We start from the raw sequence: 14,746 nt of genomic DNA on the forward strand, positions 1-14,746 counted from the left end.
CCCTTCTGGTACGACCTCTACACCCACGACTGTGTGGCGACTCAAACTTCGAACACCATCGTGAAGTTTGCAGACGACACAGCAGTCGTGGGGCTGATCTCGGGGGGCGACGAGACGGCCTACAGAGAGGAGGTGGGGGCCCTGGAACAATGGTGCCAGGACAACCACCTCTCTCTGAACGTCTCCAAGACCAAGGAGATCATTGTAGACTACAGGAGGGGGGGGGCACACACCCCCCAATCACCATCAACGGCACAGTGGTGGAAAGGGTGGACAGCTTCAAGTACCTGGGAGTCAATATCCACCAGGACCTGACTTGGGCCGGCCACACCGCCACTGTTGTCAAAAAGGCCCAACAGCGAATACACGGACTCAGGCGCCTGAAGAAATTTCGGCTAAGGCCAGAAATCCTTACGGACTTCTACAGAGGCACCATTGAAAGCCTGCTGACTGGCTGCTTCACCACCTGGTACGGGAACTGTACCACCATGGACCGCAGGGCGCTACGGAGAGTGAGACGCGCGGCCCAGCGCGTAACAGGGTGTGAGTTGCCAGAACTGCATGAACTGTATAAACAGCGGTGCCTCAGGAGGTCCCTGAAGATCATCAAAGACACAAACCATCCCCACAACAGCCTGTTCTCCCTGTTACCCTCAGGGAGAAGATACAGGGTTCCAAAAGCACGCACAAATCGCTTGAGGAACAGTTTCTTCCCGCAGGCCACGAGACTCCTTAACATACACAAATAGTGAAGTAGCCGTACTGTACCGTGCTGCTACCATTACGTATGTCTAATGTTTAATTGTATGTTTAATAAGGAATATGCTATTTGCACCTGTATGTCAAATACGCAGAATTTAAAACGGCAAGTTTAATTGTATGTTTAATAAGGAATATGCTATTGGCACCTGTATGTCAAATACGCCGAATTTAAAATGTTTAAGCACGTTTAAAGTATGCACACGACATGTGAATATGCCACTGTCTCTGACTTGTCTTATCACTATACTGCCTTATTGCTTGTTGTGTCTCTTGTTGTTTTTGCACTCAAATGCCCTGTTATATTTGTACTATGTTGTAAACAGAGTTCACAGCACAAGAATTTCACATGTGATACTTGTACCATGGAGTGACAATAAAAATCTTGAATCTTGAATCTTGAAGTTGATACATTGTATGACTGAGAGGTTCCCGTGTGTGTGTGTGTGTGTGTGTGTGTGTGTGTGTGTGAGAGAGAGTGTGTGTTTGTGTGTGAGAGTGTGTCTGTGTGTGTGTGTGTGTGTGTGTGTGTGTGTGTGTGTGTGTGTGTGTGTGTGTGTGTGTGTGTGTGTGTGTGTGTGTGTGTGTGTGGAGATGTTTTCCATCTGCAGGATGAACATAATATACTCATACCCATTCATTTCCTATGGCGGTCAATTCTGACCGAAAACATCATAGGTGTTACACTGTTGAATAAATCACTCAAAATTCAATGCAAGTGGTGATCATCAATTGTATATGTTCAGAGGCCTAGTGTGGAGGATAACATAAGGTATTGAGGCAATTGGATGAAAAACACAATATTTATGATTACAAACGAAGTCACTCGGTCAGATTTGACCGGAAACACAATAGAATTAAATGACATAATTAGGTGTATTTAGAGTAAAAATTAAGATATTTATAACCGGTATAATTTTGTAATTTTTTACACAATGCCTTTTAGATGGCAAGAAAATACTCAGTTGAAGATGCCCTGAAGATAATACTGGATGGGGATGCAAGTAACATGGATGATTAAATATTCGATAGCGATCCGTAGGTCGACCTAATCAGATCTTACTGATATCACTATTATGAACACAAAACAAAGAACACTTCTGAATCTTCAAATGTTCATTAATTTTTTTCTAGTAAAGTGCATCACTAATCATATATAAAAGGGAGGAAGTGGGTTCTGTCGTTGAGTTGCTGTGCGCTGAGTGATGTCACTCGAGCACTCCATGATGTGATCAGTGATGGTCACTCGAGCAATTGTGATGTCATCAGTGATGCGAAGGGATGGCAGGTTGCATGTATCTTTTTTTGGGGGTTCCTCTGCCTTTCCGAAGCCCTGCCACTCCGAACGTTAACTTCCATTATTCGGACTGGCGGTCGTTCACCTTAGAAGCCACAATGCCGACCTTAGGTTTAGGCGTGGGGGTGGGAGAGGTTAGGTTTTGGGTTAGGGTCTGGGGGAGGTTAGGTTTAGGCATGGGGGGAGGTTAGGTTTGGCGTGGGGGCTGGGAGAGGTTAGTGAAAAACGGGGAATATAGACCCCCTTTCTGAGTGCCGATATTTCGGAGTGGCAGAACGTCGGAGTGGCAGCACGTCAGAGTGGCAGCATGTAACCATTTTGCCCTCTACTGCAAACCAATTTTCCCCTCAAGGGACAATAAAGATGTGATCTGAACTGATCACCTTTTCAGCACAGTGGATGATATGCTGCAGTCTGCTCCTGTCAATAGCGTTGTTATAATCTGAAAATGTGAAAAACATCCACACCGGCCAACCACATGTCACTGCTGCAACTGCCCTGCTGCAGCTGTTTGACATCATGAGTGATGACATCAGCGTGCTGCCTGCCCTGCGCTGTCAATGAAAGCCCAGGTGAAAGCAGGATGTTCGCTTCGTATTATCGGCTCGATATATCGGCTAAAATTTCATTATCGGAATAATAAATAATAACCTAAAATGGCCTATATCAGCTGATAATTTATCTGATCAATATATATCATGCATCCCTAATTTAACATGCTTAAAGGACAAAGTTTGTGTTAAATCTTGTCTTGTTTTATTATGTTTTTGTTTGTTGAGAAAAAAAAACGTGAGGACTATAAGGCCTGATGTATATGAGACGATTTGAAAATCAGACTTGCAAAATTATATTATTTTCTTTTCTTTTTTTTGTCAGAAGGACCAATAAAGACTCCAGATTCAAAGAATTTGAATTTTCTCTCAATTCTTTGATGGTTCAGGTTTTATAGGGTTAAGACAAGATTGTCAATAAACAATTTTTGACTTTCAATAATAAAAGTCGATCTTGATAATAAAAACAATTGTTTGAAAATTCAAAATTTGTTGCCCATACCAAACGTTTATGTAGAAACAGACACCGCTCCGTGTTTTCTCCGCTGAGCGGTCCGCTCTGTAAAGCTGGAAGCCAGGCAGAAAGAAATGCGTTGTCTGGGATATCCTCACTGAGTCAAGTTTTAGAGAAGCAGAGGGCGGCAGATCTGTGGAAGTCTGAGTTTTTCCCATTGAGAAGCAGCAGTTCATCCATCTTGCTGGAGACGGAGCGGATGTTTGCTAGATGTATACTGGAGTGCTGTTGTAAAACCCCGCTCTCGCAATCTAACAAGCACACCGGCTTGTTTACCCCTTCCAAGTGGATTTGGTTTGGATTTATGATGCTAATTGGCTGAAGGAATTGTCTGTCGTCCCGCCCACTGAGGAGTCCAGACTGATACATAAAGCAAAACTATGTGTGTCTCACCTTCCGTAGTGTTTTGTGTCTTTTCACAATCTGCTTGGACCACATTGTGTGGCCATATTGATTAGTGATTGATTAGGCTGTGTTTATCCACTGTTTGCTTTGTGCAGTTGGTTACACCATGAACGACCTGATCTTTGAGTGGCAGGAGAACGGACCAGTCCAAATGGCCGATGGGCTGACCCTCCCACAGTTCATCCTCAAGGAGGAATCAGACCTCAGATACTGCACTAAGCATTACAACACAGGTAACACACACACACACACACACACACACACACACACAGGATGAAACTTAAAAATTTAACTGTAAGCTCCTCCTTCCTCTTTACTCTGTATACTAATGACTATGTAAGCTCAGATCCGAATCAATATGTAATCAAATTTTCTGATGACACTGTCGTACTAACCCTACTAACAAGCAATTCCAGCCTTCTCAGCCATACAGAGGGAGTGGACAGGGTTGACGAGTGGTGTGATCAGAATTACCTGATTATAAATACAAAAACTAGAACGACCGCAACGCGGACTTATGCCTCCGCCATTAGTTAATTCTTGAGTCCAAATCGCCATTTGAGGCAAATTGGAAGAAATTCCGTCAAGGCGCTCCTGTGATGTTGCGTTACAGAGCTTGGAAATTGGGTGTGTGAGAGGTCACAGTGACCTTGACCTTTGACCACCAAAATGTAATCAGTTCATCCTTGAGTCGAAGTCGATGTTTGAGACAAGTTAGATTAAATTGCGTCAAGGCATTCCTGAGATATCGCGTTAACAAGCTTGAAAATGGCGTTTGAGAGCTCACCTTGACCTTTGACCACCAAACTCTAATCAGATCATCCTTGAGTCTAAGGCGATGTTTGAGGCAAATTTGATGAAATTCCATCAAGGCATTCGTGAGATATGGCGTTAACAAGCAGGAAAATGGCGTTTGAGAGCTCGCAGTGACCTTGACCGTTGACCACCAAAATGTAATCAGTTCATCCTTGAGTCCAAGTCAATGTTTGAGACAAGTTTGATTAAATTCCGTAAAGGCATTCCTGAGATATGGCGTTAACAAGCTTGAAAATGGAGTTTGAGAGGTCACAGTGACCTTGACCTTTGACCTTTGACCACCAAAATCTAATCAGATCATCCTTGAGTCTAAGTCGATGTTTGAGGCAAATTTGATGAAATTCCGTCCAGGCGTTCCTCAGATATCGCGTTAACAAGCTGGAAAATGGCGTTTGAGAGGTCATAGTGACCTTGACCTTTGACCTTCAAAATGTAATCAGTTCATTCTTGAGTCCAAGTCAATGTTTGAGACAAGTTTGATTAAATTCCGTAAAGGCATTCCTGAGATATCGCGTTAACAAGCTTGAAAATGGCGTTTGAGAGGTCACAGTGACCTTGACATTTGACCACCAAAATCTAATCAGATCATCCTTGAGTCTAAGTCGATGTTTGAGGCAAATTTGATGAAATTCCGTCCAGGCGTTCCTCAGATATCGCGTTAACAAGCTGGAAAATGGCGTTTGAGAGGTCATAGTGACCTTGACCTTTGACCTTTGACCACCAAAATGTAATCAGTTCATTCTTGAGTCCAAGTCAATGTTTGAGACAAGTTTGATTAAATTCCGTAAAGGCATTCCTGAGATATCGCGTTAACAAGCTTGAAAATGGCGTTTGAGAGGTCACAGTGACCTTGACCTTTGACCTTTGACCACCAAAATCTAATCAGATCATCCTTGAGTCTAAGTCGATGTTTGAGGCAAATTTGATGAAATTCCGTCCAGGCGTTCCTCAGATATCGCGTTAACAAGCTGGAAAATGGCGTTTGAGAGGTCACAGTGACCTTGACCTTTGACCTTTGACCACCAAAATGTAATCAGTTCATCCTTGAGTCCAAGTCAATGTTTGAGACAAGTTAGATTAAATTCCGTAAAGGCATTCCTGAGATATGGCGTTAACAAGCTTGAAAATGGCATTTGAGAGGTCACAGTGACCTTGACCTTTGACCTTTGACCACCAAAATCTAATCAGATCATCCTTGAGTCTAAGTCGATGTTTGAGGCAAATTAGATGAAATTCCGTCCAGGCGTTCCTCAGATATCGCGTTAACAAGCTGGAAAATGGTGTTTGAGAGGTCATAGTGACCTTGACCTTTGACCTTTGACCACCAAAATGTAATCAGTTCATTCTTGAGTCCAAGTCGATGTTTGAGGCAAATTTGATGAAATTCCGTCCAGGCGTTCCTCAGATATCGCGTTAACAAACATCGTACGGACGGACGGCCGTACGGCCGGACAACCCGGATCCATAATGCCTTCGGCCTGGCTATCGCCGGCGGAGGCATAAAAACAGAGGAGATGGTTATAGATCCCAGGTCCATAGGTGACCACACTATTATAAGTGTCCATAACAATAACATCAGACAGGTCTCCTCATATAAATATCTAGGAGTACATATTGATAAGGATATGAATTGGCACACGCATGTCACATCTTGCTGTGCAAAGATACATCAGCGTTTGCACTTTCTTCGCAGACTCAGGTTGTTTGGAGTCAGTACGAGTATCATGTTGATTTTCTACAGGGCGAGCATAGAATCGATCCTGAGGTATGGTATAGCCAGCTGGTTTGGCAACCTGACGGTCAAATTTAAATCCCAAATTCTAAGGCTTGCAAAAACGGCCGGGAAGATCATGGGCATGTCTAGCCCCCCGATCACCCTCCAAACCATTTTTGACCAAGAAGCTGTCAGACAAGCTCGGAACATTACTTCCGACCCTTTGCATGTACTGAACCCAGAATATGTGCTCATGAGGTCCGGTAGAAGGTATAGAATTCCAAAGTGTAAATACAATAGATATAAACACTCCTTTGTCCCTCTCTCAATTAAGCTACTTAACAATAACTAGATGCTCCTTCCTAAGGGACTTGAAATGCACAAGGGTGTATGCAATTTTGTCTTATGTTTTTGTGTCTGATATATCTGTGTTAAATATCTGTACGCAGCATGTCTCCAAGACAAATTTCTCCCAAGGGAGACAAATAAACTTGAACCTTGACCTAACCTAAGTTCAGTTCAATCTTTAACAAAACATACACCAAATTACATCAACACAGTAAAAACACTAAAAGAATGAAACACTAAAACCACAAAAAATAGTCACAATACACAAGAACATGAAAACATCCATGATGCCAAACAAGATCATAATAAACAGGGAAGTTTAAAGGGAATGTTAAAGTGCTTTTTCATGTGCACTTTTAATACAGTAGATGTATGCGTTGGAGAGTTCCTCATCCTCTCAGTTCTCCTATTAAGCCGGGTACACACTGCGATTTTGGGCTATCCCAGATGAAACATGATCAACGTGAAACAAATGTTAGAGATACATTTGGTCGTGGCTTCAAAACAGTGGTCCTGCGTCAGACAGTGAGAGAGGTTCAAGGACGGCCGGTGTCTGCGACCAAAGATAGCCTGGGACAAATTCTGAATTTAGGGTGACAAATCTCACAGTGTGACTGCTGCTATGACCTACGTCTCCTAACAACCAATAGAAATGCAACATGAAATGACGCACTGACGCTAAACATCAGTAAATGCTAAATGCTAGGACATGGAATCCGCTGATAGTGATCACAGTTATAGGGTCCTATTCTCCCACAGGCCTTCGGCGCTAAAACGGGCCTTAAACGCAAAAAAAACGTGCCTTGCGCCTGCCTCTGGAAGATATCAATATGGCTTTACGCTGCCAAATGCGCTTTAGGCCGAATGGGCGTGGCGCAGTCCCAGAATGGGCCAGAATGGGCGTGTCGGCCTTAAATCTCAGCGTACTGATATCTTCCCACCTGGCGTAAATTTAGCGCTTTGCGCTTTTGAAAACCAGGCCTATTCAGTGCGCCAGTTGCAAGGAGCGCTCTTCTGCCTCTCCCCTGTCACCCTTCTCTGTCTCTCTCTGAAACCAGGCCTATTCAGTGCGCCAGTGCTCTTCTGCCTCTTCTCTGTCACCCTTCTCTCTCTCTCTCTGACTCCCTCGCTTAGACAGGCACAACACACTTCCCATATAGGAAAAATAAGTTGTAAGTTGCCTGGCATGTCCCAGCATGCATTGTGCTTCACCATTTCGCCTCTAAATAGCAACCAAATGAGGCGAAATAGATATAAAAGGTCGATCTAAATTAATGTGTAATGGTAACACAACCTGCAATTGTACACATTTCAATATTGGACCAAATGAAACAGCGAAATGCACCACCCTATGTGAAACATATATGTCCTCCTGGGCCTATATATATCTCTTGTGGATTTAATGTGATTTAGATAAGTGACAGCGGAACGCGCTGCGGAACGCGCTTCTACTGTCATGTGCTATACTGTGATGTCCGCTCCAATAACTTGGCCCTACTTCACATTTAGTTTTACAATAAAAACACATGTAACCCCTGGTGGTTATATCCCCAGAATTAAAAGCAATAGAATTAAATATTTCCCCATACTCCCTGACTAAAAGCATTTGAATTAAATATAAAACTAAAAGTAAATATCCCCATTTAAAATGTGTATAGATTTTAGTATTAGGCTGTATCAAACTGTCAATTTCATCATCCTCTAATCTTGACTGGTCCTGTCACTTTAACAACAATCTGTAACCAGCATGGTTGTTCACAAAGTACATGTTGTGTCAGCACATGTTGAGACAGCCTACCTTGTTTCACTTTCACCTACGTTGTATTCTGTTTCCCATTGGTCCATAAAGGGGGACATCACCTGTCTAACGTTGTGATTGGTTGTGAGTGGAGCAGGGGCGGGTTTGAGCTGGGGAAGCGGCCAGAGTGTTTGGGAACAGGCAAGCAGTCAGTCGCTGCAAGAGAGAGGTTGGAGAAACCCGAATTTGATTTCTAGACGTTTACTAGTTTTAACTCGCGTTAAACTAACAGCGTGTCGGTTGCCAAGTTGTCAACCCGAGGACATTGGTAAAGAGGTGCTTTGCGAGCGCTGAAGAGGACTGGACGCTGGACAGAATCACTTGGTGGACGGCTAACGGTGATGTTCGTTAGCAGAGCTAAACAGTAACTGTGCCGAGCGTGTCATAGTTTTAGCCCACAAGTGGCTAGCGATAGCTGGTGTCTTGCCAGGCCAGTAAGACCTCGTGAAGCTAAGGCTAAGTAGCCACCGGCGATTTCTACTGTTTCGGACGGGAGACAACAGAGGAAAATCTCCGCCTGGGCTTGGAGCTGCTAGCCCTGGCCATTCCGTTTCTCTTTCCCGTGGATCACAACTGCTGCTGCTGCGCTGCCTGTCCAGACATGCATCCGTGCTGATGATGACAGTACGATAAACGCGTTCATCTTGCTTGCTAAAGAGGTACCTCACACTTTATTTTAAAGCTCCCCTTGGAGTGAAGGGGCCATTTGGTTTGAGGCCACACTGATCCCAAGCTTCGAAACAGGCCTGCAACTGGGGTTAGTTAGGTGTGCCGGCTTAGCTAGAGGTATTTATATATATTATATTGACATTTAAAGGTGGGCCCACAATTTATATTATATAATACCAGAGGTAAAGCAAAGGGGTTTACATTTCATGTGCATTGTATAAAAATAAGGTTATTGACTGGGATATTATTTTGATATTTGCATTACTGATTTCAGAGTTTGATAACATTCATTAGTGAAATGATGTTTGTCTGGTTGGTATAGCTGTTTGTTTATTTAATAATACTTACCTGGGTTGTGTCACAAACAAAAAGGTATATTTTCCTGTAAAAGAAAACGCATACTTGAAGGAAAAGTGAATTTATGTTAACTGTGATAATTGTTTTATTTGTTTTATAACTAAATCCCATTCTATTTTGGTACTTACCTGAGTTGTGTGGATTTATGATTACTGTCTTGATATTCTAAGTGTTTGACTTACCTGAGGGAATCCAGTAACTGGGAAACGAAACGGTTAAAGTAATATTAGGCCATTGTGAGTTTAAAGGGTAATACACCAATTTTCAAAGTAAATAAGGGATTATAAGTAATTGCTGCTCTAGGTTTGGGTGCAATAAATAAATACATATAAGGGTTTAAAATCACAGTTACACTATCATACCCTACATTAAGAGTTATTTCATATAAATTAACATGGTATAGCATACAAATAGGACTATTTAAAGTTAAAAGGATCTGGGGCGCTGTATCTCAGGCTAGTGGATACGACGAAAGCGCTACACACATTTATGCAATGACTTTACATAATGTATATTTATGTGCATCATTCTACCTGCAGCAGGGGAGAGAAAACGATATCTTTCTGGACAAACTTTCACCAATATAAAATTAATCTCATCATATAGGGATAGGCTATATTTTTCTAGCTGATGCCTTTAGAACATTCTTTTCACTTTGATCTTGCTATAGTGTAGCGTATTTACATGCTTGCAGTATTTAAACTGCAGTTAGATTGGTTTGAGAAGCATAATAATATGGAATAATAGCCTATATATGGAGACAGACAGACTGGATGAAGGGAGGGGGGGGGGCAGAGCGCTTGGCGTTTGTCTGGTTTTGCTGGACTACTGGAATTGGAGCTTAAAAGGCAAGCGTGCGATTCGTTTATTGCACTTATCCAATGAGCATGACGGTGCATAATTTTACGCTTAACTCATTCACCGCCAATGACGTCTTTGACGTGTTATCAGAAATAGCCCTCCCCGCCAATGACGTGTTTGACGTGTTTTTGTTTTTATTACTGCAGGGCGTAGTTTAAACACTTCCCCAGCCTGTCACATGGTATCAGGTCCCTATCATCTAAGACAACACGTGAACAAACACATACCGCAGCTGTTGTTTTGAAATTGAGCAGGAGGAAAAGCAGAAAACTGGTAACGCTTCCTTGTGCAGACAGGAGAAACGCCATTGAAACGCGCCTCGGCGCGCTGCACGAGCTGGAGTCGCCTTCCTCTGTGCCAGCCGGGAGAAAGTAATCAAGAGATGTGTTTGATCATCGGAGGAATGAGGAAATGATCGATCAGTTTGCGAGGGCGGTGAGGACGTGTTGAATAGCCGAGGGGAAAACGGGAACGATCAGATAGCAGGGGATATGACAGGGAGACATGGACGAGGAAGGGTGCAAAATAAACACACAACAGCAAGGCACAAGGCAGAAGCGGGAGTCAGAGCAGCCCGCTGTCCTTTCTCAAGAGCTATTCAGTTGGTTCATGTAATCGCTGGGCTGCGTGCCCTCCAGTGTTGCTCCTGGCCAATCCCAGCGCCACAGGGCGTGGTTATTGCTTATCATATGTGGGGTTAGAAATCTAAAAGGGGGATCGTGTGTGTGTGTGTGTGTGTGTGTGTGTGTGTGTGTGTGTGTGTGTCTGTCTGTCTGTCTGTCTGTCTGTCTGTCGGTGTGTCTGTCTGTCTGTCTGTCTGTCTGTCTGTCTGTCTGCACACTCACTCACACCGAGTAAACTGTATTGTTGAATGTAAAAAAAAAGCACTTCATGTGTATATATATATATATATATTTTTTTTTTGTCATTTGTGTCCTAACGAATAATATTTACATGTCTGATGTCAATACAGTTCAAAATAAAAGAATTGAGAGCGAGTTCTGCATGAGATTGTGTGCATAAATACATAAATGCCATTTTCTGCAATTTCTTTTCTCAGAGAGACATTTTGGGGGAAAACAGGGTGTATATAAATGGCTATAAGTAGAGTACAGAACATGCTAAAAGCTCACTTTTTTTTCCCTGGTGAACCCAGAGACGTACATCTTCATTTTGAGGTATTGCAAATCACTCTGGTGCTAATAGATAATTTACTGTGGGTCTTGAAAGATGACCAACAATTATGAAAATCTTTGGCCTGTGCTAAATATTGGCAGTCCTAAACTGGCGGTGAATGAGTTAAAAGGTGTGGTTGAAATGCTTTAGGCTGCGTGTAGCGCCAAGACCAAGATATCAAGTGCGCTGGTCCACGCCCACTGCGCCAGGCGCTCGGCATAGAAACTAGGCCGATGCAACGATAGGGGCCATAGGGTTCTATCGTCGGAAAGGCGGTAATTTTGCGTTAGCGCCCGTTTTGCGCCGAATAGCACCGCGCAAAGCCCTAATTGTGGGCATGTCAGCTCGCTGCGCTTGGCGTCATCTCGCACAAACCTCCATATAGGCGTGTTTATGCCCAAAACAGTATTCACAAGTGTGAGATCACTCCCCTTAAAAGCCACAGCATCACAGCCGTCACATCTGTGACAGCAGCTTCTTTCTGCTGTCACGCTCAGAACATGGTGATGGTATCTTCGCCAGAGCGCAAAACGACACTTGTGGGGGGCAGATGATAGGCTCACGGCCGGGACACACATCTTGCGTCTGCTGTGCGTCTGCGTGGCGTTACCTGTTGATTTTCATTTCGGCGCCCATGTTAACAGGTTACAGCAGCCACACCACCGGCATGAGACGTGCATTTCAGGCGCGTGTCTTGTGAGGCGTGAGACGCGCGTCATCTAGAGAATAGAAGCGACGCCTATTTTTTCGCGCGCGTGTCTCTACACAAATAGACATTAAAATGATATTTTACAGGGGCAGCCACAGCCAATCAAGGCTCGTTTTGATTTGAGATGGGAGGATAAGCTCACAGCTGCAGTTCTCCTGCCCTGTGAAAACCACATACAGTACATAGACTCCAACGTGGCTTCGTTCCTCCCCTCCCCCCACACACACACACACACACACAAATCAATACTGCCTCGATTATGAAGTGAGCCCAAGCGATCTTCAGTTAAAATCATCATTGTATTGTTTATAGCAAATTTAATAAAAGGTCAACTCTATAGGAAGAGATTTGGCAGACAGACAGCAGCGCAGCAGCTGCAACGCAGCAGCCACGCTGCCTGTGTGGATGCCGCGGGCGTGCCAGCCACAGCCATCACGCCACGCACACGCACTAGGTAGGTAGACGCAAGATGTGTGTCCCGGCCGTAAGAGGCGCACGGACATGCCTACACCTGTGTCTGCGCTTAAATTCCAGCGCAAAACTGGATGGTGGAGGCAGATGCTAGCTTAAGACGCAGGGAAGATAGCATAAAAGGTGCGCAAACGGCGGCGCAAACGATAGTGCCAAATCTGGTCCCAAATCATTCCTATACACATGCTGTTTAAATATTTTGCTTATAGTGATCGATACTCCATTTATAGTGATCATTTTGGTCCTTGTCCCACCTGAGAACAATGGATTTTTTTTTTAAACTACAGTAAAAAAAAATTACTTAGAAACTGCCAAAAATAAGCCAACGAGATACAGCAGCAATACTCGTGCATGTCTCTCTGTCTGTGGAGAGATGGCGGTGTCTCGGTCTACACGAGACCGCTGTGTTTGGAACAGCTAGAGGCCTAACTTACTGTATGGATCTTTTAAAGTCAATAACATTACTTTTTATGTACTGTATTCATGTAATACATACAAATGTCAATTAGATGGTATGAGGAATAAAGAAAAAGAAAACAATCGATTATAATGATGGGGGAGGGGAACTAGGGGGAATAGCGTGATCCTTCCATGTGCTACGTCCTGCCAGTGAAACTCCTTGCTGTCAGATGAAAAGAAGTGGCTGGCGACTGCATGTATCGGAGGAAGCATGTGCTAGTCTACGGCTCTCTTCAGATTGACAGAGGGGGTGGTGCAACGCCCAGGACATCAGGGAGAATTGGCCCAAGAGGGGGCAATTAAAGCAGCTACGAGCAACTTTTTCGATTGTTATTAAACAGTATAATTACAATATTGATGCATCACATCTTACCTATAATAGTAGCTGAGACCAAAGCCGTGTCAATCGGAGATTGCTCCCTTAGGTGATTATTAAGTCTGTGTCTGTCTAAACTCGCGTCAACAGGGGGCTCTCTCTCTCTCTCTCCTACTGCCGGCCCGGCTACACCCGGAAGTGAAACACGGAAGTGAAACCAAGAAGTGAAACGCAGCTGCCTGCCTACGCCGTTCGCGCTGCCTAGCAACATAACATAAACAATGTGAACGCCACGCATACTCTCGGGAACATCTCTCGTTATATTCTAACAGGTTTTTTGGAAGTTATTTTGTGGTTATGGCTGAAATGGCTGCTGCAAACCGTTTCATTTCACTTCCTGATGTGCCCTGGCCACAGACAGACTAACACTGGCCGATTCACTCGGGGTTCAAGCGAGACTACTCTGCGTTGGTCTCGTCGACTATTAGAGGTAAGATGTGATGCATTGATATTAAATTTATACTGTTTAATAACAATCGAAAAAGTTGCTCGTAGCTGCTTTAAAAGAAAGAGGTCTATAGAAATAAAGATGATAATTCTGGCACTATGTGTGTCTTGTGTCAGGTAAGTTCACCTGTATCGAGGTGCGGTTCCACCTGGAGCGTCAGATGGGGTACTACCTGATCCAGATGTACATCCCCTCCCTGCTCATCGTCATCCTGTCCTGGGTCAGCTTCTGGATTAACATGGATGCCGCCCCCGCCCGAGTCGCCCTGGGTATCACCACCGTGCTCACCATGACCACACAGAGCTCAGGCTCCAGGACCTCTCTGCCCAAGGTGTGTGTGTGCGAGCGTGCATGCGTGCGTGCAGTGACAGCCACACTGATTTGCTTCTCCCAGCCGGCTGCTATGCCAAAGAACTGACCTTTGTTCCACCATAAGGGACATCACTTTAGAGCAGTGATTGCCAAACTGTGGTCTACGTCCATGGGGTTCTGCCTGGTGGTCCGCCAGAGCGTGGGGAAAAAACCATAGGTGTGGACTTGAGTCACATGACCTGGACTCGAGTCACAAATTTGATGACTTTAAACTCGACTTGACAAAATCAACAAAGACTTGCAACTCGATTTGGACTTGAACACCAATGATTCATGACTTGACTTGGACTTCCGCTTTTTGACTTGGAAAGACTTGATACCTTCCTCCCAACCCAAAGATTAATTTTTTTTATTTAAAGACACTAATAATCCAGTCGCCACGGGAAGCCTGCCGTTCGCAAGATGGGACAATCAATACAGACACCACGGAGGGAGTCATTCACTGAGCTACTGTTCTCATTGACGGTGCAACTAAACTGCAGCTTTATGTCTTCATTTTATTATTTATTTAAACACGCATTACTGCTTATACCATTAGGACCATGATAGATTTGTTTTCAAATATATAGACTACAGTAGGCTATATTAAACTATCGTGCACAGTGCACGCTGGGTAATTGCGTCACGTTAGTGCTGTAACTGAGCG

General features: G+C 44.0%; 1 protein-coding gene across 1 annotated transcript in view; it reads left to right on the plus strand.

Moving 5' to 3' along the window:
* The window catches only part of LOC310776062 (glycine receptor subunit alpha-3-like), a gene marked incomplete at both ends in the record, with an annotated part of 255,247 nt that overhangs the window by 171,898 nt on the left and 68,603 nt on the right, over positions 1 to 14,746 (plus strand). The window contains 2 exons of the mRNA XM_083636211.1: positions 3,622 to 3,759; positions 13,845 to 14,059. Coding sequence (XP_083492337.1) covers positions 3,622 to 3,759; positions 13,845 to 14,059 — 353 coding nt within the window. The remainder of the gene's footprint in view (positions 1 to 3,621; positions 3,760 to 13,844; positions 14,060 to 14,746) is intronic.

The sequence above is a fragment of the Poromitra crassiceps genome (assembly GCF_964638095.1).
Source record: "Poromitra crassiceps genome assembly, chromosome: 4".
Lineage (NCBI taxonomy): Eukaryota > Metazoa > Chordata > Actinopteri > Beryciformes > Melamphaidae > Poromitra > Poromitra crassiceps.